Raw genomic sequence first — 25,902 nt, forward strand, 5'->3', positions numbered from 1 at the left:
AGAAAAGGGGGAGCGCACATTTCCGAGAAGGCGTGTCCTTTTCAAAAATGCAAGAGGCATTGCTTTGTTGCCGGCCGTTTTCGCCGGTGTGTTAAACACACTTTAGAAAGGAGTGTCCCCAGACTATCAGAAGGCGGAGATCTCTGATTGTCTGGTGGCGAGACTAGGTCTGAGTAAGAACTCATGCTGCAGAGTTTTGAATCAGTTGCAGCTGATTAATTGTATTCTTGGGTAGATCAGAAAGGACAGCATTACAGTAGTCTAGCCTGCTAGTTATAAAAGCGTGCATTAGTCTCTCCGTGTTGGTCAGAGAGAGAAACTCACTTTGGAAATTTTTTTTTAATGATAAAAAGCTGTTTTTGTGACACAGCGTATATGTGGCTTAAAATTAAGATCAGAGTCAAATGTCACTCCTAGATTTCTTGCCTCTTGACCTGGGTTTAGACCAAATGTATTTAGTTTAGAGGTCAGTTTCTCTCTCTGAACCTTTGAACCAATGATCAGTACTTCTGTCTTGTCCTGGTTAAGCTGTAAAACTTCAGTGACATCCAGGCCTTTATATCTAAAATGCAGTTAAAATGTGAGTCAATTGGTCCAGTGTCATCAGGACACATGGCCACGTAAAGCTGAGTGTCATCAGCATAAAGTCAAGTTAACACTGACTACAAGTTCACTTTTACAGCTGTGTGAGCTGTGTGAAATGTGGAATGCTCCTTTGTACAGTGATCTCACCTGTGCACTGTTATCTGGTTTTCCTGGAGGCTGAGCTGGTTGCTTAGAGGCCCTCTTTTTCCTGGTTGGAAGAAAGATTGAAAAATAAATTAACCGAAGAACTGAACGTGCGTTATGACTCGTGAATTTTCAGTGTTTCAATAAACATTGATTTTTTGCTCACCTCATGCACAGCAACACAAAGATGAGTATGCCACAGACTGACAAAGCACTTAAAGTACCAGCCATTATTAGTTTACATTCTTCTGTGAAGTAGGAATCTAATAAAAACAGGGGGGTTATATGATGATTGCTCCCACTGGTCTCATAGGGAAAAAAAAAGGCTAATAACAAATCATAAGAAAGAACTTCAAGAGTTCAGATGCAATCGTAAGACTTACCTGCCACAACAGTCAGATGTATGGTGAAGCGATGACGTCCTCTGCTGTTCTGGGCTTCACAGTAATAATTCCCACTGTGTTCAGCTCTGAAGTCAGTGATGACGAGGATCTGTCCTGATGCTTTTGGTGAGTCTTCTTTCTCCTTGTACCAGGTGTACTTAGCTGCTGGGTTAGCATCACTGCTACAGATCAGGTTCACTGAACTGCCCTCAACTATCTCAGCAGAGGGACACACTGCCACAGCGGGAAGCTTTGGAGCATCTGAAGGAAAGTATTTAGAGAAACATTTTAATTACAACAATCAACCGCAACTTTCAAACCACTGACAGGTGACGTTAGTTACACAGATAATTCTTGTTACAGTCAAATATTCTTTTTTTAAGATTAATTTTTGGCTTTTCCCTTTATTTGACAGGACAGTTTGAACATGAAAAGGGGAGAGAGAATCATGCGATGACATGCTGCTAAGGGCCACGGGCTGAGGTCGAATCTGTGGCCCCTGTGGCAAGGACATCGCCTTTGCACATGAGATGCCTGCCCAGCTACTTGATGAGCTACTGGGTGCCCACAATATTCTGTTTGGAAACTTTGGGTCCTGGAGTTCATGTTGATGCCACTTGACATGCTCCACCCACCCAAACACCACTGCAGACAAAGTGCACCCCCTCATGGCCCACCCAAACACCACTGCAGACAAAGTGCACCCCCTCATGGCAGCAGCACTTCCCGACGCCATCAGCACAATGCACCAAGCCACACCACAAAACTGCTCAGGAATGACCCAATGCACCAAGCCACACCACAAAACTGCTCAGGAATGACCCAAGGAACATGACAAAGAGTTTAAGGCACTGACTTGGCCTCCAAAGTCACCAAAGAGTTTAAGGCACTGACTTGGCCTCCAAAGTCACCAGATTCCAATCTGATCAAGCATCAGTGTCTGGGATGTGCCGGTACCACACCTCACAGCATGCAGGTCTCAAAGGATCTACTGCTATTGCTCTGGTGCCAGACACCCAATAACCCCCCCAGAGGTCCTGTGTCCATGCCTCGACAGGTATGACGGATCAGAGTCTGCCCTGATTGGGACCTGGAGAATTTGGAAGCCATGTTCGTGCCTTGAGGTCTCTATCATGTTCTTTGTTTCGTCCCTGAGCAGTTCTGCAGTGTGGCATTGAGCACTGTCCTGCTGCCGATGCCGTCATGGTGTGCCGTTGCTGTGAGGGATGGAAACTTGGTCTGCAACAGGATTTGGATGGGTGGTGCATGTCATATGGCATCCACATGAATGCATGGACCCATGGTTTCCCAGCAGAATACTGCTCAGGAACGAAATGATCATTGNGTTTCCCAGCAGAATACTGCTCAGGAACGAAATGATCATTGTTATTTATTTTACCTGTCAATAGTTTTAATGTTGTGGCTGATCATTAAATATTAGCATGCGTGATATAGACAGACTTTTTGCATCACAAGGAATACAGTAGACTTATTAATCACATGACTTACACTGCACATCTAAATACAGAGATGAAGAGTTGATCCCTCCATACTGATTCTCAGACTTGCAGTGGTAGGTCCCTCTGTCCTCAGAGCTGATGGAGCTGAACTGATAGATGCCTTCTGGTCCTTGAAGCAGTGTTTGGTTGTTCTTGTACCAGGTATAGTTAGCTGCTGGGTTAGCATCACTGATACAGGTCAGATTCACTGAACTGCCCTCCACTATCTCACCAGAGGGACTCACTGACACAGAGAGAAGCTTTGGAGCATCTGGAGGAGATGTGGGAACATCAATTTACTATTAAAGCAGGATGCGTTGCTTTAGTGCCACACATATTTAAACAGTTATGTCACAACAGCAACAAGCAGCAGGGCAAATCTGGATGTCAACAGTGACTTGTACTGTCCCTCATGCATGTAACACAGCTACTCAGAAGTGTAGCCACATACTGCCTCAAAAACTCAAGCATTTTATGTCTGCTGGGCGTACGCCTGAAGGCATGGAAGGATTTGGGCCTGCAGGACACAGGCCCAGAGGCCCAAAGTGTCAGTGGTCCCCTTGGCCTGCACTTGCAAAATGTCACACAAGGACACACGTGCTGACCAGGGGAGACTCAAAATGACCACAAAGAAACATGAAACAACCACAAAGAGACACAGTAAACAGAGACACAAACCAACAACAGAGGCTTAACAAAGTGTGTCTTGCTCCTGTGTAAGAGAGGTGTTGGGGACTTCTGCATGTCTGCACCCAGGGGCTCATTGTCTCACAATCCGTCCACACCTGGAGGAAATCATGCTTTTGGTCTTACTGTATGTGTGCATGGTTGAGTGTGTGTTTCCGTCTGTTGTGACTGTATGATTTAGGACCTGTTGTGTTTGCAGTGATTCACAACTGTTGAAAATCCTGTTTTATTGACTGTTTTATTGTGTCATTAGTGCTGACTCCTCACTCCTCCTCACCGGAAGATAGGGGCCATAATTTTTATGGAATTCGGCTCGGCTGAAACAACCAGCTGTACTGTCTGATGCAGGCCACATTTTGACCTTTGTCATGGCTCAAACTCTGATATCCATAGAAAAGTTTAGACTTATTTGAACAATTACATGAACAAAAATTAATTACATACCTGCTATGTTATGATCCACTGAAGTTAGGCATGTTATGAGATGACTTAGTCCCCATTTTTATCCTCACCTCCATCTTAACTGTAAGGGAGCCAGGAGGGACTGTTTCAGAGGCACATTGTTTTGCCTGCCCCATTTTGTGGATTTCCTTTCATCTGTATTTGCATTTCATTATTTTTGTTCTTCCATCCATCCATTTTCTAACCACTTTTCCTGTTGAGGGTCGCGGGGGGGCTGGAGCCTATCCCAGCTGTCACTGGGTGAGAGGCAGGGTACACCCTGGACAGGTCGCCAGACTATCACAGGGCTGACACATAGAGACAGACAACCATTCACACTCACATTCACACCTACGGACAATTTAGTGTCACCAATTAACCTGCATGTCTTTGGACTGTGGGAGGAAGCTGGAGCACCTGGAGGAAACCCACGCTGACACAGGGAGAACATGCCAACTCCGCACAGAAGGGCTCCTGCACCCGGGATCGAACCAGGAACTATTTTTGTTCTTTGTTATCATTGTTGTTTGTCGTTATCTTTTATTATGTACTTACCGTCTCATCTGGTTTTGTAAAATGTCCTTTGGGGACTTGAAAGGCGCTCTTATAAATAAAATTATTAATATCATTTGGTTATTTTTCCTTGATATTTGTGCTTCTACTATAACTAAGTAGGCAGGCAGTTAAATGCTTTATTTTGTCTATTTAAATTGTGTTTGACGATATATCCTACTTTGTTGAACAGTAGCCTACAGACAAGTTAATACCATTTGAAGTCCAGCTATGAATGACATGTGTCAAAGATTTCTAGCTGTGTTTTAGTTAAAAATACATTTGTCCACTTAACTATATTTCCCATACATATCTGTTAGCAAGTAAACTATTTGCTATGTGTAATATTTGTTTTTTAAAATAAGGTTTTTACTCACATTTCACGTCAATAAAGTATTCAGTTGTCCTCCTCCCCAGCTTGTTCTCAGCTGCACAGTAATACAGTCCAGAGTCAGAGGACTGGATGGAGCTAAAGACGAGCTGTGGTTCTTCACTGAGAGTATACAGGTATGTGTCATTCTTGTACCAGGTGTACTTAGCTTCTATGTTAGCATCACTGCTACAGGTCAGGTTCACTGAACTGCCCTCCATTATATCGCCAGAGGGACTCACTGACACAGAGGGAAACTTTACAGCATCTGGAAGAAAAAACATCCATGTTTAAAAGATGAGCACAATCTTTTACAGTGGAAGCTCATGTATAAATGACCAACAGTTTGCATAAAGGTTGACTGACCGAAAAGGTCAGAATCATTAAATTTGAATCATATTAAATAAAGTGGGCAATCAACTTTGATTGATGGACACCCACAATCGTTACCTTGGGCCAGAGATTGACATTTTGTTTATGACACAGTGAAGTGAACTCACACAGTGTAGGAGAGCGGTAATCCTCATGTCCCTTCAAAGCACAGGAGATGTTGTCTCCAGGAACTAAAAAGCCTGAATATGAATTGGTTTGTTCAGGAACTTCCTGTCCATTCTTGAACCAGACAAAAGAAAGAGGTGTGCAGGTTGTCTGACACTTCAGTTTTGCCTCAGTATTAGATGGCTTGACCTTTATCTCGTTCACGAGCAGCTGGAGTTCTGGATATGTGAGGAGTACACAGAGTCATCGGTTAATAGAAACACACCTCAAAAAACCTCACACTAAATAAATACATAGGGAGTCTAGTAACTAAAACATATGGTTGACCTGAAGTTTGATTGAATCAGAATCAGAATCAGAATCAGAAATACTTTATTGGATTACCAAAGTACTTCAGATCATATTATCAAAATCAGTTTCATATAAATTTGTTCTACATTACTTAGTCAGCAGTGTTGGTCAGTCCACAATTTTTATTCAGGCTGAAATATATCGATGGATCACCATGAAATGCTGCACAAACATGCACACTCCTCAGAGGACGACACCACTGACTTTGATGACCCCCTGACGTTTTATCCAGCATCACTTTGAGGTTCACATTTATGCTTTTCAAGGTCCGGTGTGTAGGATTTAGGGGGATACATTGGTACATTTTATATCAATAAAGAGCTACATTTTACTGATTGGAAATCAGCTCTGACATCTTGTCGAGTACATTTCTTTCTTGTTGTACAATGTTTTTAGGCCCTATTTTAAAGGTCCAGTGTGTAGCATACAGCAGAATAGATTGCCAATGGAATATAATTTCTTTAGTTTTTAATCCCCTGAAAGTAAGAACTGTTGTGTTTTTGTTACCTAAGAATGAGCCGTTTATGTCTACATAGGAAGCAGGTCCTCATCTACCAATGTAAGAGCCAAATATGTTCTTTAACCAACCAGACATTAATTGTAGTCACCATGTGTACACTGGGTGTCACCAGAGATGGGCAAAAATACATCAAAATGTATTTTGATACATAATACCCCTCAAATAAATGTATCAAAATAAAATATTTTGTATTTTCAAATACAGAAAATCCTTTTGTTCATTTTCTTTTTAGCAGCGACCCGCAGCTCTGTAGGTCTGTCGGTCGGTCGGTCGGTCGGTCGATTGGTCCACAAAGCTTTTCGTGAATAACTCAAAAAGTCCTTGACCAAAAATGCTCAAAATTTGCATACTGCAACTAGAGACCATGAGTAACTATACCAGAAAGAACAACCATGATTTATCCATTAATGGCGTGATAGTAGCAATATGTTATTTTTAAGTTTTAAAAAAAAACTTTTTTTTTTTTTTTTTTTTTAAAGTGAAAAATATTGTTACATCCGATATTATAAGAATGTGCCGGCTATTATTTTTGTTTTTTGATTCGTGGAGGACGTTTTTTGAGTTACAAATTACATTTGCTTTTAATCGGCCTTATCAAATACAAATTACAAAATATTCAAATGTAATTGAAATACATATTTTAAATACAAGTAATAGAAATACTGCCCATCCCTGGGTGTCGCTGCACTGGTGTCTTGGGCCTTAGCAATACAGGCAATAAAGGCTCCGCTGTGGCGTGGAGGATTTGTTGGTAGCACTGAAAGTTCTGTGCGATGGAAATAAAGAAATGGACTTTCTGCAACCAAGGCCTGCAGATCCTTTTTCTGAACGCAACACACATCACAACAAAGGGATGCATGGCATCAAACCAAGGCAAGCGCATCAGTCCGGTCAGGCCAGGTTAGAGAGCTGTAAGTCAAAGCCTTAGCTCCTACATTTATTAGTCAAACACCCTTTGTCCTTCCAGCACAAAACACCTGACATCAACAGTGACCTTCTTACCGATGTCGCTGAGCCCGATAAATGAATGCACTGAGACTATGGAAAAATGCTTGATTGCAATACAAGGGCTAGATCCCCTGCATGTGTGTTTTGCAGTGTGCTTTTTAAGTGAAATATTCATTACTGTTTACTTTACCTTTTCACTATATAGTTATTGTTTTTATCTTTTTTTTTACTTATATTAGCACTGATGAGGTTGCATTCATCTTTGTTGTACATGTACAGCGACATTAAAGACATTCTTTTCTATTCCTTTCTGTTCAAACACTGGCTCAAGATAGATCTATTCACGTTTTTGCGTAGTTAGCAGCCCCTTCGCGATGAGCAGTGTTGGAAAAACACAGATTATATAATGTTAAACTGCTTTATTCAGTGTTTTTACCAGTTTAAATCACCAGGTCCGTTTGTTTTATGGAGGAAGAGACCTCTGCAGATAAATTCAGCTCCTGGTAAAAACCTCATAAACAATAAACACGGAAGGAAATTTAACCTGGAAAACTTTCAGCTGGTTGCAATCTGCAGTCCTTGCTGCTAGATTCCACTAAATCACCCTTAATCTTAAACACTGGACCTCTAAGTGAAATGACTCACTTTAAAGGATTTCCAATTAATTTTGGCATGCACTCAGCTATTCCTGCGTTAAAATCATAGTGTTTTTAATTTGAAGTAATACTATGCTGAATCTCCTCAAAGTTAGCTGTCAACACACACATAAGCTAATACACACACACACACACACACGTACGATGTTTGTAACATGCTCAACATTTGAAACAAAATAAATACACCTTTATGTTACCTGTGACAGACAAAGTGACTCCAGCTGAACCAGTATAAGCCTCGGTTCGTGTTGTGAACCTGAAATAGTACTGAGCTGAGTCGCGCCCGGTCAGGTTTGTGATTCTCAGAGTGCAGTTGTTCTCATAACAATCATATTCCACACGGCCTGTGTAGTCTGAGTCGCTGTCCAAAGGGACTTCATCTGATTTAGTAAACCAGAATGCCCTAACTACTGTATGAGGTGATGGGTACGTATAGGTGCAGTGCATTTCCACTGTTGATCCTTTGGTGGCACAGACCCGAGTAGGAGCATAAGTCACTCTCCATTGACCCCGTACCCCTGTAAGACAGAGCACAACAGAAACCACAATCAGATTCATGAACAGAGGACAGAGTTTAAATTTTGTGGAAGTGCTTCATGTTTTAAACCTGCTGGAAAACTGAACTACATTCCCCAAAATAAATAACAGCTCCAACCAGCATCATCAACAGAGATGTTAGCATAATGTCTGTATCATGTTCCTTAGTTCAAACAGACTACTGTTTGTTTGTGAGGTGTGAAACTTAACTTTACTCTGTGCATGTCTGGCTTGTTCTCCTTTCTGAATAAAGTTTAGATGTCTGATAGGACTTTATTATTTGGGGTTTACTCATGATGTTAGACGCTGCCTCTGAATTACTCCATGAGTTTGGGTCCCAAAGATTTAAAGGGAAAAAAACTGCCAATATTGTTTTCAGTGGGTAAGAACATTAATCCAGGTACTTTAACATTAAGTAAAATAAAACTGAAAAAAATAAAAAATAAAATAAAAATACATTTTTAAAATATTTTCAACTGTGTTCTGTTCAACTATAGTCATTTTCGTATTCCCATTCTGACCATATCTCATATTCAATACTCAGTAACTACATAAATCTTGGAGGTTTTGTTTACGGAGCATTAAAGGAAATTAAAAAAAAAACCTTTTTGGTGAAAATAGTATGATTTATGTGTCCCTAAGTTTTATGTTCCACCCTGTCACACCAATATTTTTCTGCACAAAAAGACGCCAGTAAGAAGAAATTACATCATTTAAGGGTTTTAAAACATTTTTGGTACATTTTTCTTTCAAAATTTCTCTGTCAAGCAAAACATATCCATCCCTCATGCAAATAAAAAAAAAAAAAACATGGGGAAAACTATTTTTTAATGACACTTTCAAAATGCATTTGTATAAAACTTGATTTTACATTTAATTGCCTGCTAAGTCTAATTTTAGTTTTGACCACACAGAGAATTTTGGCTCTATTACTTTGAATATTTCCAACCCATCACTGGCTGATATCTGGATATAATGGGTAAAACAGTTTCCATAAAAGGACACATATAAGAGCTGGCTCACAGTAAGGTTCAAAATATAAAAACTAGCCATCAATAAGGTGCAAAACATAGAACAAAATAAACAGTAAGGTGCAAATAGGTGCAACCAATGAAGCATTTTGCACTCTGCTGTCTACTGCCCACTAATGGTGCTCCTATAGGAAAAGCAACATGCGAAGACTTAATGTGGCCTATAATGATGCCATGAGACTACTTCTTAAACTTCCACAATGGTGTAGTGCCAGCCAAATTATTGTAAATGTTATTGTACCTACTCGTCCTGCTTTAATATGTAATCATATATATCAATATATATGTGCAGCTCTGTCTCAGAGAATAGTATCACCCAGGCCTTGGCTGAGCCTATCCCAGCTGACACTGTGTGAGAGGCAGGGTTCACCCTGGACAGGTCACCAGACTATCACAGGGCTGACACATAGAGACAGACAACCATTCACACTCACATTCACACCTACGGACAATTTAGAGTCACCAATTAACCTGCATGTCTTTGGACTGTGGGAGGAAGCTGGAGCACCTGGAGGAAACCCACGCTGACACGGGGAGAACATGCAAACTCTGCACAAAAGGGCTCCCCCATCCTAGGATTTGAAAACCCCACCCAGGGCAGGGCCGTCGCAACCGGACAGGCAAACTAGGCAATTGCCTAGGGCCCGGAGCCGGAAGGGGGCCCCCAGAGACGGCTGACATTGGTCCATATCAATGGCAATATGATGGAACCCCTATGGACACTGCAACAACGACAACACGTTGGAATCCCCCCTAATGGGGCCCCCTACTAGCTGCTGCTTGCGAGTGGCTAAGTAGGGTGACCAGACGTCCCGCATTGTGCGGGACTGCACAGCATTTCTGTCTCACTTCACGCGTCACGCAAATTGAGACCATGTCCCGCATGATTGGTTGCCACCCGCGCTAGCATTGTTGGAGTACTGTAGTACTACGGTACCTCACGGTACCACTACTGTGGGATAAATTCAAAGTCCAAGGTGCTTCTTGCCTGGGGCCCCCAGAGTGTCTTCAAACAGCCCTGACCCAGGGTTAAAATCAGGAACCTTCTTGCTGTGAGGCGACGATGCTAACCACTGTACCACTGTGCCACCTTAATGATATTTCCTAAATAAGAAAATGAACTGTGTTATTACTGAAGCGAGGGTCCTAAGGACAGAGGGATGTCGTATGCTGTAAAGCCCAAATTGTGATTTGTGATATTGGGTTTCATAAATAAAATCGATTGATTGATTGATTGATTGATTGATTGATTGATGACTGAAGTACTGGAACTTTGTCAGCGGCTTTTCTTCAATACAGGCAAGTCTAATAATACAGCAGGGAGGAAGAGTAAAAGCAGAAACAGCCACAGTGAGATGTTGACAAAGACCTGCAGACAACAGGCTCTTACTGCACCTATGCAAACAGCTCACCTCCAACAGGTAAACTTCTTCTACCTGCCCGGCTGTGTGATGAAAAAACACATACAACATTAGTAAGAGGGGACTTTAGCCGTGAATCAGCTCGCTGCTTTTAAACGTCATCACTCAGGAAGAGCCATCACCAGTTTAAGACACATCTTCAAGCAGGCAGCCCTGTTGTAATGGAGACCAATTTATATGGGATTGATAGAAAGTTTTAATGTTTGGTAGTGAAACTACACTCTTACATTTGTAAAACTTGAGTAGTACTGCTTTGCACCTCTGTAACATCATCGGACTCGCAACTGGCATGAAAAAAATCTAAATCCATGCAGCAGAAGATTTATTTTATAATTCAAAGCATTTGTGTTGTTAAACATAAGAGACATGCGCTATAGCCTTCTCTTCCCTCCTAGCTCGACGTCTCATCCTTCTCAGGTGGAAGGCGACTACACCTCCGTCTCACACACATTGGGTTAAGAGTGTTATGTCCCACCTTAAGCTGGAAAAGTTTAAGTTTACCATACATGGCTCCACTCGGAAATTCTTTAAGATGTGGCAACCATTCCTGGATTACTTAGAGAAAGAATTCCCCTCTAGCAATTTAGGATAGCTCCTGACCCCCCACCCCTACCTAAGACCTTTTAAGTTATTTTATATTTTATGGNTAAGGTCATGTTGTTATTGTCTGTATTGTGTTTATTGTGGTCTTTTGTTATGGAAACTCCAAATAAAAACAGTTCAAATAAACATAAGAGACACACGTTAATGTTTTGGGCGTGTTTGTTTTAAGTCAGGCAGGCCATTAATAATAATAATAATAATAATTTAAAAAAAAACAAAAAAAAAACAGACTTATTCTGCATCATGTTCATCTCTGTTTATTTGCATGTCTACTTCCTTCTTTCTCTTTACCATGTCCTGTTGAAAGGGGAAATAAAAATAAAGGTCATGACTTTCATGCTGTTGTTTTGCATTAAGCAAATGTTACATTGAGCAAAAGTGTTTGCTTAGTGAAACACTGTTTGAACTTACAGTACCGAGGAACAGTGGAAAAAGTGCACATTCTTTCTGTAGTTAATCTCTGTGCACGGGGACAACAAACAGTCTGAAGGTGCAGTGGAGGAACATGAAAGTACTGGACCTGTGCCCCTAATTCACCTTGCTGATTTGATAAGGGACAGATCATGAATTGTTAGAAAGTTTCTGCTTGTATTTAGTCAGCGTGTTGACGCTGTGGTCAGGCTGTGAATTTGTGTAAGAGGAAACTGCAGAGACATGTACAACGGTGAGGTGTGTATAGTCATTATGCAGATAATGAAAAGGCAAATTACTGTTGATGACAGACTAAATAATAGTCTGTCAGCGTGTAATAATAAAAGATAAAAGAAAAGTCAGGTTAAAAATAGCGGACACTCACGTCTAAATAATAGAAAAAAAGTGGTTGTAAAAATTATTCTGTGAGGTCTCCATAAGCATTTCTCTCAAATACTTTTTGCACAGCACCATCCTTTTGGGCTTTAACTTTTTAGGAAGCCACCTCACACATGCAGGCTGGTTCATTCTCCAACACAGTAAAGAGATATTTGTGCCGTCTTGACACTTCTTCATACTGTTTATCATTGGACCAGCATCTCCCATAATTTGGACATTTCAGTCCTTGAGTGGCTCATAAAATTTGATGAGAAGAATGTCAAAAGTTTGATGGCAGCAAGTCTTAGTGACTTAGTATGTGGAGAAAAAGACAAAGTCAGAACAAGAGAAAAGGTGTCTGCCATTAAAGGGATAGTTCAAATTTTTGAAGTGGGGTTGTATGGGGTTCTTATCTATAGACAGTATGTGTCAGTGTCAGTGTAGAATAGTCACTATGAGTTAAAGTGTATGCAGACATCAGACAGTGATTTCCAACGAGAAAATGAAGCATTTATATCGTTCTCTTCAAAGCCAAACTCCATTGAGAAAAGCAGTGGTTTACCGTTGTTGTACACAGGAGCTGCATCACATCAGTTATTTTGTTTGTGTTATTGTGTGACTTTGAAGTTTAAAAGGGTTACTTCACATTCACCAAAGTCACACAATAACAAAAAATAACCAACTGATCAAAGTAGCGGTCGACCAGAAGCCTCCATGTTCAGCAAGCTAAAATTACTGCTTTTCTCAATGATGTCTGGTGGCTTTGACGAGACCATACAAGGGGGAACTGAAGCTATTAATGACTTCCCCCTTCGAAACAGGCTGCCTGACGAGGAGGTAAGGTGGTGATAACACTCTCAATATAGCACACACATAAACTGATATTGATTTTTTTTAGGCGGCTAAAATGTTGCCAACCCCCCACCACAGCGGTAGATTGTTTCACTTCCGTGTTGGCACTCCTGCCTGTTTCTCCAAAATTAGGGCGTGCTGACTGACATCTACTGTGCGAATACACTGGCTACTGTATGGATAAGTAACCCATACAACCCACTTCAAAAATCCAATCTGTCCCTTTGAAGTAAATACAAACTATGTTCAATTAAAGATGGTGCAGGAAGTCTTCCTCCCTCACCGACTGCAGTGCTGCAACCATGTCTGGATTAACCCATTAGGGCTCTCGGGGCAATAATTTGCCATTGGGCCCCTTGTAACTCATCCTTTGTGTTAACTGTAATGGAACTTTTCTTTCTTGGTGGGAGAATATCATGTGTTTTGTTGCTTTGCTTCATTTAGCTTTCCTACCATCCAATGGGTTTGTATTTTTAACGTTCTTCCCATAACACTTTTTATGATCCACTTGCTAAAGTACGGGAGACAGCGATCAAGGACTCCAAGGACATCCATTTGTTCTTATACACACTTTCAATATATGCGTGCAAAATGTGGAAAAGCCAAAAGTTAAAAAAAAAAAAACAGTGGTGATCAAGTTTGTGCGTCAAAATAAGCAAAATGGAACCAAACAAAAGTGCAATAATCATCTCGTTGTGCATTTTTTTTTACATGTGCACTACGTTTGGATGGAAACCTGGCACATATTTTAAGAGTAGTTTTGCTGACTGTAGATACTTCATACAGTTAAGATATCGGAGGTTTTCCATGGTGTAACTTCACAGTGCAGCATGACATGAAATTTTTTCACAAGGGAAATTAAATTCCTGGGTTTTGAGCAGAGTGTTGCATTCACTTGTCAAGACTGATTCATTCTGCAACACTCAACTTAGGGTGTTGTGTTCATTCATGTGGAATCGCACCATAGAAAACCACAGCACATTGATTGTCTGTCACCCCACTGCCCTTGCTGTCTTAAAATATACAAAAAAGCACACAAAAATATGCAAGAGTGAAATCTGAGGACTTAAGCTATTGCAATAATAAAACCACTGTGTGCTAAATAGTGACATTAAAATAAAAATGGGAGAGAAACACAAACACAAGATGTCTTGTTCAGAGAGGCAGAGTGTGGACTGGATGAAAGCTTTTAAAGACATGAATGATATCACAGGTTGAATCTGAGGTAAAAACAAACCCCCTCATAGAATATGTTTCAGTTAGGTGCTAAATGACCTACAATGTAAATGTAGATTCACAGTACCTGAAACAGAGAGAAGGAAGACGACAAATCTACCAGCTGCTGTTGTTAAACCCATAGCTGCTCCTCTCGTCTCTATATCTGGCTTCAGAGACGATAAAACATCATCAGGTGAATACTGTACACAAGAAGTAAACCAGGAGGGAGAGATGTGTTTGTCTTGATGGATAACTCTCTTCTGTCAACACCCTGATCTCTGGCTTCTGCCTACTGACCACAAACAGTCCGCCCATGTTCCTCTTTACAGTATATTATTAACATGCATGATGTCAGGTAAGGTGAAAGGACACAACTAATTTGTTATTATGCAAACTACGTATGAATAATATTAAAAAGAGCTTGGGAAAAAAAACCTATGGGACAAAAGCCGGTGACTAAACTAGGTCATAACAATACAACCTGCAGCACAATATATATATAGTCTTTACTGTTGCATCACTGTAAGGCACTTTGAATTGTTTCTGTGTGGGATTGTGTGCTAAAAATAAACTTACCGATTGTGGTCAGTCGCTCGCACACTCAGGGAAGTTGCATTCTGCAGTAACAGTGACGTCAAGGTGGAGAGGAGGTTGTCTGGCTCGGGCTTCTTTTTCGATATTTGTTCATAAGTGTCAAAAGTGGGTTTTTCCTTATCTGAATCGAGGGTCTCAGGACAGAGGCTGCTGAATGCTGTGCACACTATAAAGCCCTTTGAGGCATATTAGGTATCTAAATACATGTGACTTGAACTTGTCATGTTTCTAGACAGAGAGGAAACTGTAATCGATGTAGCTTTTTATTCAGTTCCTCTGTTGACTGATTTTATTAAACAGACATGTTGTGGATATCACTTTGTTCGGAAACTCAAGCTTTACAAAATCCGTCTGTGACACCACACACCAGGGTCAGCATTTACATAGAGGGTTTGCCATATACTTTGATAACTTTTTTTAAAGCTGGGGTAGGCAGTTTTATTTTGTAGTAATTGAGTAAGAGAAAAACTAGACTTCTGCACTTCGTCTTGGCTCTGTTTCAGACTTCAGAACATCTAGCCTGTGACAGGAGACTTGGCAAATCACAGGTCACTTCAGAGAGAGGGCGTTACTATCGGCTGTTCTACATATGCACATGCATGTCCCTTTGGTGAAAGCCTGATTCAATGGCGAAGAATCCTGCAGCGAGAGTTGATATTCCAGCATTAGCAACAACTGCCTTTAGACGCTTTGCTTAACTACAGACTGATGACTTTCCCTGATTTTGTGTTTAGATGGGCGGATACAATTTCAGAGTTTAAATAAACTCTCCATGTTGCAGAACCAATAGTAAATCCGCAGGGCAGTCCTTTGGTGGCTCGCTGAACTCTTGTGCTTGTAAACATAGTCCGACTAGAAAAATGTGTAGCGGTACAAAATGGCTCAGGTCGCTGTAAGTCCTTCATTTCCACAATCCTGTGGACTGAGCACACGTTTGATAAAACAGAGTTAAATCTCTCGGCATCCATTTTCAAGCTCTCTGTGTGTTTGTTTCCTTGCTGATGAGAAAAGGGGGAGCGCACATTTCCAGGAGGGCGTGTCCTTTTCAAAAATGCAAGAGGCGTTGCTTTGTTGCCGGCCGTTTTCGCCGGTGTGTTAAACACAATTTAGAAAGGAGTGTCCCCAGACTATCAGAAGGCCGAGATCTCTGATTGTCTGGTGGCGAGACTACAACTGCCTACACTGCAAAACAACCCAAAAAAGGAAGACAGATAGACAATAAGACGACTTATCGAAAAGAGAGTTTGACAATAAACAAAACAAAATGTGTCAACCATAGACTGTATCAACCAAAGACTGTATAAAAATATGGACATAGTCACTGTTACGTAATCCTTTGGTTTCTGAGGAGCGGGTTTGAAGCTCAAAGTAGGCGGCTCTGGCCGTCGCCATCTTGTCAGTGTCTGACTCCGCCCAACTCCCGGCCAATCAAAAATGGGCAAAAAGACGGGCCAAATGAAGCCTGGTTGCTTAAACGCATCCACCTCGCTTGAAGCTGCGAAGTTAGCTAAGGCTAACAAGCTATGCTACTTTGGCTAGCCCTGTGATGTTGGCTGCTCCCGCTTGGTGCCAGCTCCCTCACGAAACAAAATATCCAAAAGGCACAAACACGGCTGAGAGGTCAGGTTCAATGACTTGCTAAGTAGCTGAGATGACGCCTAGCAGACAGCCAGCGGCTAGCTAGCCACCCGTGATGGTGCCACCTGTCACTCAAAGTGACCACTCCCTTAATTATGTGCAACTTTTAGCCTTAATAAAATTTAAATGGATGACATATAAAAAAAATTCACAGTTGTCATGAAAGGGGAAATTAGCTACAGAGACCAAAACCATTTTTTGTACCAGGCTGTAAACATGTTTATTTCTGCTGTAAAGTTGAGCATTTTAACATGGGGGTCTATGGGGATTGACTCGCTTTTGGAGCCAGCCTCAAGTGGCCATTCAACGAACTGCAGTTTTTAGCACTTCCGCACTGGCTTCACTCATCATCCCTGGAGGTTGCTGCTTGGTATCAACGTGACGCCAAAGTGTTTCAGAGATGGAAAGAAAATGTTGCTTCCTCCTGCTAACCAGAGCCAAAGGCTCATGGCTGTTGCCTCAAGTTTGTGTAGCTACTGTTAGGGAGAGCCTTGAACCACAGTGTGTCCTCCACCTCACTCCCCAGCGCTACAGACCACGTCGCTGGGAGGACAGCAGCTCCCAAGACTAGCACCCAGTCAGTGGCCACAGCAAGACCAACCCTACGCAAACTTTTTTGCTGCCATTACACTTAAAAACAGACTGATTTTTTGCTCATCAACTTTGGAAACAGTGAAATGATGTGGTTTTGTACAGTGAACTACTGAAAGACAATACGAGCACAACCAGTGCACTGTGGTGACCTACTGAACTTTAGACTGGAATTCACCCCTCCTCTGATTTCCATAGTAAAATAATGACAGATAAATCCTTGTTGTAAAAAGAAGGTGCAGTCATGTGATGCAACTCATCATGTTTAATAATTAAAAACTTTGCATTTTCCCAGAGCGGTGCCTTACATCCTGATTCATGCTGAGTGTTTTATGCCTGATGCACATTTGTCGGCTCACAATAGGTTGTCCAATCATGCACTTTTTGGATAGCAAAACTGTAACCTAAAGAGTTCTTTATTACTCAGTCCAACTTCTCATTTTCATCAGTCCAAAATAATTGAGGTTTTTTGTTTTGTATTCTTACAAAAGGTGCACGCAGGTTAACATATGGCTAAGATGGTCATGTAGCTTGCTGAAGTGTGCACTGCTGCATCCTGCAAAATCGCAGGGTGAAATATGATTTTTAGTCCAGTTCTATCACTTCATGTTGTGTGTGTGTGTGTGTGTGTGTGTTTTAAGAGGATAACTACCAAACTGACTCAAAACTTTAGAAGTCAGAGAATAAAAAACATTCCAACCTCTTACTTTTTTGCTGTTATTGTTGTTTTAAGAAAAAGCAAACAGGATACAGACAAAAACGACAGAGCAGAGGATAAATGCAAGATGTTAAGGAAATAAAGAAGTATAGAATAAAACAGGTGGGCATATCATGTTAAAGGGGAACTAATGTTTTTTTTCAACATGGGCCCTATTTTCCAATCTGCTTTTGTCTAAATGAGTGATAGGATGTTCAATATTTGACATTTCTCCAGTATGAAGCTAGGGCTGACCGGCCTGCAGCCTGTGAGCATGCTATATTAAATAATAGGGCACTCAGACAGCGTCAAACAACGTCAAAATACGTCCACTAAAAGTGCATTTTTTCCCCCACACAGATAGGCTCGGACTGTTAGTGTAATTATCTGACAACATAACGGAAAGGAGAAATGAACGTCTGTGTTTACCTTTAGCTGGATTCAGACATGTTCCTCTGCCTGTTGCTGCTCCCTCTCTCTCCTCATCTGCTCTTCAGTTTCAATGAGCTCTGCATCTGCATGTACATGTACTCCGTGCTCAAATAAATACGGGCGGTCATCAAATTCAAATGGCTCATCCAGATCCAGTTGGTCAAAATCGGGTAAAAATTCAGCCATGACTACTCCAACAGAGTAACTCCTCGCGTTTGTAAGGTCACTCGAGCGGTAACTTCCTGCAACAACTCAAATCTCGCGAGACGTGAGATTTCAGAGCCAGACTTTCACTCTCTGAGTGTTTTGACTTGCCACAATAAACATGTCCGAATTTTTACACGATTTTGACCAACTGGATCTGGATGGACTGTATTTATTTGAACACAGAGTACACGGACGTACACGGACGCAGACCTCACTGAAACTGAAGAGCGGATGAGGAGAGAGAGGGAGCAGCAACAGGCAGAGGAACATGTCTGAATCCAGCTAAAGGTAAACACAGACGTTCATTTCTCCTTTCCGTTATGTTGTCAGATAATTACACTAACAATCCGAGCCTATCTGTGTGAAAAAAATGCACTTTTAGTGGTCGTATGTTGACGTTGTTTGACGCTGTCTGAGTGCCCTATTATTTAATATAGTGCGCGCTCACGGGCTGCAGGCCGGTCAGCCCTAGCTTCGTACTGGAGAAATGTCACATACTGAACATCCTATCACTCATTTAGACAAAAGTAGATTGGAAAATAGGCCCAGGTTGAAAAAAAACATTAGTTCCCCTTTAAATAAAGAAAACAGCAATATAGATATCTTGGTAATGTTGCAGCAGGATAAATATTTCAAAAAGGTGTGTAAAAAAACTGACAAGAGATTGAAGAACAATAAAACAAGTTCAGATAATCACACTGATATAACAAAGTTTAAAAAAAGTATGCATGGATGTAAATGATTTGCTGTAATATGTCTAGTGACAGCAAGAGGGCACTACAACTAGATTTACAAATGTCATCCTCCAAATTCTCCAAAAACGTAAGAAGTTATATTTTGCAATTTCACCAACAAATTAAAAGCGTATGACCTATTATTAGCTTACTGACACAATACTGCAGAGAAAAGCCTGAGCTCTGACGACCCATTAGAACACCTCAGCTTTAATCTGTGCTTTAATGCCTGCACTGAGAAGAAGCATGTTTTAAACTCAACCTGGTTTCCTTTCATAAAGATCTTTAAAAACATATATGTCATGAATGCAGAGTGGACTAGAGATCTCTTTTTTGGTTGACTGTGCTGTACAATGCAGCTGGATCCTCCACAGCTTCCTGATTGGACCTGAGAGAAAAATAAAATTAAACTGAAGGGATTCTAAGAGATACTGTACAAACATACACAGACACAAAGAGCCCAGCAGTGATCACAAAAGGTCAAAACACAGTGCAAGGCCAAAGTGACAAAATTATTATTGTTTTCAAGCCAAACAGATGATGTTGTTGTTGTGTGAGAAGCTGCTCACCTCGAGGCCAGACTGGCATTGTCACATTTTACAACAGCATACACGACGTTCTCTGCTTCTACGTATCGTCTGGGCTGAGCTGGGTTTTTGGAAAAGCGGACAGTGGCATAGTGAAGTTCGTTCGGCTGCTCTGCTAGTTGTAGCTGTGGACATTGAAAAAATAAGATTATTCATTTTATGTATGTAGAAAAAGCCTCTTGTCACTTATCAAGACAGTAGGTAAGTTTTCACTCAAAGCCTGAGATTATTTTGTTTAGTGAATACTGCGTGTTAACACTCTCGAGGTGGGATGCATTTTCAGTGCAGTACACCAAACATTACCAGAATTTTCGGTGTTGCTCTTGACTCAGGAGACAGTCCTGACTGGGACATAACAGCCATGCTCGAGATGAGCTAGGCCTGCGCAGATTTGATCACTGGCAACCGCCGCACAATGCATGCCGGTTAGTTTTGTGTCCGACTTCATCCAGACTTGCTCTGATGTATTACAAAAGTAGACGGCGATTGTTGACTCAACAATATGACGTTTTAGATTCACTTTTAATTTTTGTTGAATTTCAGAGATTTAAATATTATACAATTTAAATATTATTACATAAAATATAGCCAACAGCTAGTGGGTTGTTATTAGCGATTGAGTTTATCAGAAACTTTGAGCTTCCTGGCAATTTCCGTCCAGCCAGCTGCCACCTTAGTAAGGTTTTTGTAGTGAAACAAGGAGGATGTATGAATAATTCCTCATTTCAACGTCACGAATCAGCTGTTCATCAATTGCAGCAATTTCAATGTGAGCAACAGGAATAAATAGAAACAGGGCGTCCGACAAAAGTTCAGCTCAAAACAGCACTTCCAACCAGTAAGGACACTTCTTACGTCAGCTTTTAGTCCAAATGTTGCCACATTGGTGCAGTTTTTGTTTTCTTGAGAGACTAACTCTGCCGTGCCTCCTCTCGTCACCCAAAAAACACATCAACATTTTAGTAAACCAACACAACGTGCAGCAGTACACTAATGCAAGTTGGATTCAGCAACTCGACGGCGTCGGCACAGGTTGCTGATGTCGGCTACTTTTTGTTTGCGGCAGGGGTCGCGTTAACCGGATATTCTCGGTCATTGACCGTTTTTTTACAACAATGACCGGAAAATCTGAAGGCCGTCGGTCATTTGACCGGTTGCAATTACCACCCCTGCCCACTTGGCGGCGGAGTGCACAGTGAGTGGTTTAAGTGGCTGCCGTTTTCACACTGCAAAGATAAAGTAATTCATCTGCTTCATGTAGCGTTGGTAACATAACGGCCTGGACACACCAGATGTGTTAGTGCCGCAGAAGTCCTGCGAGTATACTCGCAGGCGTTTGACTGTCCACACAGGCAGCACATTTCTCCTGCATTTCTTACATGGGTAAGTCCATATTTTAATCGTTTTTTATAATGTAATAAGTTAACGACAATTTGTCATTGCATGTCCATGTATTGAGCGTGTTGGATTAACACTGAATGAATAGGGCATANGAATGAAAACTAAATGTCTTTGAATATCTTTATTATCATTTAAAAATGAAAATTAAAATGACCGGTAAAAATAGATTATGACCGGATTTTTACGACCCTGTCGGTCAAAATGACCGGTGACGAAAAAGTCTAGCACAACGTCTGGTTTGCGGCAATGTGTCACAGTGACAAACGCCGGTTCAGTCGGTTTGCATTAAATCAAGCCTGTTTAAGCTCCTCCGCAAAATCCTACTGTAGGACAAGAGGTGGGGATGTCTGTGGATGCATTAAAGAAGAGGTAGATCAAGAAGAACATGATTAATATTCCTGATTAAGGTGAAACAAAGTAACCTTAAGTTCTGCTGTATGACATTAGTGTTGTTAAGTTGAGCTACAGAGTGTAGCAGTCTCAACTAAACTTTAGAGCCGCTGCAGTGCTGTTAAACTCGACATCCTCACCTGTTCCCTGGTGTCTGGCGTCTCTCCAGACGGATGCTTGGAGGCCCTCTTCTTCCTGGTCGGAGGAATTTATTTTAAAAGTTAAAGTGCGAAACTTATCTCTAAAATAGAGACATTTTGAATTTTTTTCTGAACAATTATTTGGTGAAACAGAGCTGCTCACATGATCCGGAGGAAGACGGAGATGAGTATGATAGCGAGAACAACAGCAGAGACTGTGGCAGTGGTTATTAATATCCATGATCCTAGAACACAGAATGGAACAAAATGGAAAGACTGACAATTAAGGAGTGACAATAAGATACCCTATAGATTAAAATGATTTTACAAACACATATTTAACTAAATTTTCTTTTGGGAAAATTCAGAAATTATAGCTGTCCTAACAGACAAATGGCATATGCACCTAACACCATAAACTCATTGTGTAAAATGAATTACTGTATCCACCCTGCACTGGGTCAGGTAACCCACAAAAAATTCATGGGTACATTCACGAGTAAAAATGCACCAAATGTGGGCAGGCAGCGAGTGAAATCAAAAATAATCATAGGTGCCCACGCTGGCTGTGTGGATGCCCCGCAGCTGCTGCCTGATCAGACGACTGCATCCAGTGGCAGACTGACAAAATATGCAGAGGATATTCGTCAAACAAGGACGCAAGACGCAGCTGACTGACAGCAACGGGGCGGTTACCTTTGATATGTGGACAGATGGTTACCACAATTTGGTTTGTGTCAAATTACATTACATACACAACAAGTGGGTGCTGACTGAGCGAGTCCTTCGCACATCTGAATGGGACAGAACATTACACTAAACAGCGTACTTGCAAAACTGTTTAATCACAGGCCAGGTCACGGTACTTATGTTAATGGGTCGGGACCGGATTTGACTCGGAGATGGTTACAGGTAACGGGTAGGTTCCACTACTGAGCTTTGAACAGGTTTGCAAAACTGGACCCATACAGAACTCTAGATCAGGTTTAGCAGGGTGAGGGAATCAGCAGCTACCAACTTCAGCTGTTCCTCAATGCAGGCAGGAAGATTTAACCCTTCCAGTGTCTGTCTTGTGATCTTCTGCTGGTCAGTCTGGCCCTGAATGACCCAAAACATCACCTGACTAGTATCAAGTCATTTTATATTTGTATTTTACTTGTTGACCTCAGAGTGAGGGCAACTACAGTACAGCCAGAATATAGAAGGCCATAGGCCACACCTGGAGACCCCCCAGCCACAACTACGAGTGTTTGTGGACGCTGAACTGAGTCTGAAGTAAAGTTTAGACAAATTTTGTAAGGGCATGAGAGACTAATAGAGTGAGCCTCTTTCATAGGGACCAACCATGGAAGACACCTAAAAATTACTTGTTAAGCGTTTTAGATGGGAGGACTTTTTAAGACAACCGTGTGCTACCTCCACCTCACAGGGAGCAGCAAACCACATCTTTTCACCTCACACAGGAAAATCAAGCCCAGATTGTGCGCCATGACTTTTGATGCAGTACAAATAACTTACCTGCCACAACAGTCAGATGTAAGGTGGAGTTATGACGTCCTCTTCTGTTCTTGGCTTCACAGTAATAATTCCCACTGTGTTCAGCTGTGAAGTCAGTGATGGTGAAGATCTGTCCTGATGCTTTTGGTGAGTCTTCATCCTCCTTGTACCAGGTATAGTTAGCTGCTGGGTTAGCATCACTGCTACAGGTCAGATTCACTGAACTGCCCTCCACTATCTCAGCAGAGGGACTCACTGACACAGAGGGAAGCTTTGGAGCATCTGGAGGAGAATATTAAGTGAGATAATTCAATAATATAGCCATTGCATGATTTTAAAGGACATTTGTATGATGAAAAATAGCACAGACTTGTGTGACTTACACTGGACATTTACAAATAGAGCGGAAGAGTTGATCTGACCATGTTGATTCTCTGACTTGCAGTGGTAACTCCCTCTGTCCTCAGAGCTGATGGAGGTGAAACGATAAATGCCTTCTGGTCCCTGAATCAGTTTTTGGTTCTTCTTGTACCAGGTATAGTTAGCTGCTGGGTTAGCATCACTGCTACAGGTCAGAGTCACTGAACTGCCCTCCACTATCTCAGCAGAGGGACTCACTGACACAGAGGGAAGCTTTGGAGCATCTGGATAGCAAAAAAAATAAATAAATAAATAAATAATAATATATTAACATAAATTAACTAAAAATTGAAGTAGCACTACATGTTGTATTTATATAAGTAAATAGTTCGTGTATGGCGTATGTGAAACAGAGATAAGAAACCTTTTCCTGGTAACTTATCAGCTGTATATTGCTTTTAAATGAGCTGTTTCACTCACATTTCACATCGATGAAAATCAGTTTGGATGTTGTCCTCCCTACTTTGTTCTCAGCTGCGCAGTAATACTCTCCAGAGTCAGACGGCTGGACGGAGCTGAAGATAAGCTTTGACTGGTTCCTGGAAGATTGGACCATCTGTGTTTGTTTACTGGGAGGAAGGCCAGGATTTCCATTCTTGTACCAGGTATAGTTAGCTGCTGGGTTAGCATCACTGCTACAGGTCAGAGTCACTGAACTGCCCTCCACTATTTCAGCAGAGGGACTCACTGACACAGAGGGAAGCTTTGGAGCATCTGGAGGAGAAATCATAGGTTGGCAACAGTTGGTCAGAAAGGTTCAACAAAGGTTGAATAAGTTATAGAATGTATCAGTCTCCTGCAATGGGAGCAGCTCTGTGAGGCATTTGTGTGAGGCAATAAGTCACAATATGTAATAATAAGTATAAATGAAAACTCTGCAGAAAATAAATACAAAACTTAACGACAACTCCAACAGTTTCTAAAATATTTCCCGTAGAACTAAAGCGGTGGACGTGCTGACTGAGCTGATATAGCCATGCCATAAAACATGCTTCTAGCATGGCTATAAACATGTTGTGTTATTCCCTTCGAAAGTTTGACATTTGTCTGTGCCACAGTGAAGAACAAAGTCAGACCTCATGTCTTTAAATGGCCAGGATTGCAACAATTCACTCCAATTCAAAGAAATTCTGTGTAACATTGCAATTTTGTCAGTCAACGCAATTTTTCTGCTATTTTGACCAATCATCACAGCTTCATGTGAGTTTCACCAATCATAGCAGTCCCCTGCATAATGTCACCAAAGTCACTTCCTTGTTTCTGGTGGGGAAGATGCAGACATGCTGCAATAACGTCTCACATTTACCACAACAAGACAATGCCCTGATGTTCTGGACATCAGCTGGGGTAAACATTTCTACCAAAAAATACACCCAGAGAATAATTAATACGCCACTAATCACCATGACAGAGGCTGTTGCAGTCACATCTACTGCACATGCTCAAAGAATCAATGTAGCTTCAATTAAATATGCTGGGTGAGTGGTTTGTGTCATATCAACCATCAAGTCAGAAAAATTGTGTTTTTTTTTTATTCTGACTGGGACAAATTGCTTCTTTTTTTAATTTTTAAACAACCACACAAAAAAATGTAACTACTTCTGCAATTTTCACTTGCAACATGCATTGCAATTTTTCAGAAAAGCTGCAGTGAAATCTCCACAACAGCCTTCGAATCCCATGTTTTAAATCAAAGAATGAGTTTCGTTGATCATTTCTGACAATTTTGCAATCTTATTGGATCTTTATGTGTGTTGTGTGTGGGGAGGGAGTAAGAAGCAATTGTTGCAAATATATCTTTGACTTCAATGCGCAAAAAAAAGAAAAGAAATTTACATCTCAAACATTTCTGAAATGTGCTGCAAAGTCTGAAGTGATGGCAGTAGACTAACTTTGGGAGGTGCAATAAATGTATCAGCTTAAATTAATTAAAATTAATCTGCTTTTTAATGAAGCGGTTTCACTCACATTTTACATTAATGGTGATGTAAGATGTCCTCCTCCCCAGCCTGTTCTCAGCTGTGCAGTAATATCGTCCAGAGTCAGAGGACTGAATGGAGCTGAAGACAAGCTGTGGTTCTTCACTGAGAGGTTTACCATTTCCATTCTTCTTGTACCAGGTATAGTTAGCTGCTGGGTTAGCATCACTGCTACAGGTCAGAGTCACTGAACTGCTCTCCTTCACATCACGAGAGGGACGCGCTGACACAGAGGGAAGCTTTGGAGCATCTGCGGAACAATGTGTGCACAGACATATAATAATACATTTACATAAAAATCTACATGGAAAATAATTCACATCATGAATAATGTAGAACACAGACATGTGAGCACGTACTGACACTCAGCTGCTGCAGTATGTCATATTTAAATAACTAAAGGCAGATTACTATAAACCACACAGAGAAGCAACACATCACACCAGCGTCTGCAAGAAACAAAGATTTAGCAAAATTTGGTTCCCGTTTTTCAGCTCTTTGTAGATGTTA

At 41.2% G+C, this 25,902-nt stretch overlaps 1 protein-coding gene across 1 annotated transcript in view; it reads right to left on the minus strand.

Moving 5' to 3' along the window:
* The window catches only part of LOC126390465 (hemicentin-2-like), a 93,045-nt gene that overhangs the window by 57,320 nt on the left and 9,823 nt on the right, over positions 1-25,902 (minus strand). Inside the window, exons 8-9 of the mRNA XM_050044784.1 lie at positions 25,382-25,642; positions 23,834-24,127 (exon numbers count right to left, since the gene is read on the minus strand). Of these exons, the coding sequence (XP_049900741.1) occupies positions 23,834-24,127; positions 25,382-25,642 (555 nt within the window). The remainder of the gene's footprint in view (positions 1-23,833; positions 24,128-25,381; positions 25,643-25,902) is intronic.

Source organism: Epinephelus moara, chromosome 5 (assembly GCF_006386435.1).
Source record: "Epinephelus moara isolate mb chromosome 5, YSFRI_EMoa_1.0, whole genome shotgun sequence".
NCBI lineage: Eukaryota > Metazoa > Chordata > Actinopteri > Perciformes > Serranidae > Epinephelus > Epinephelus moara.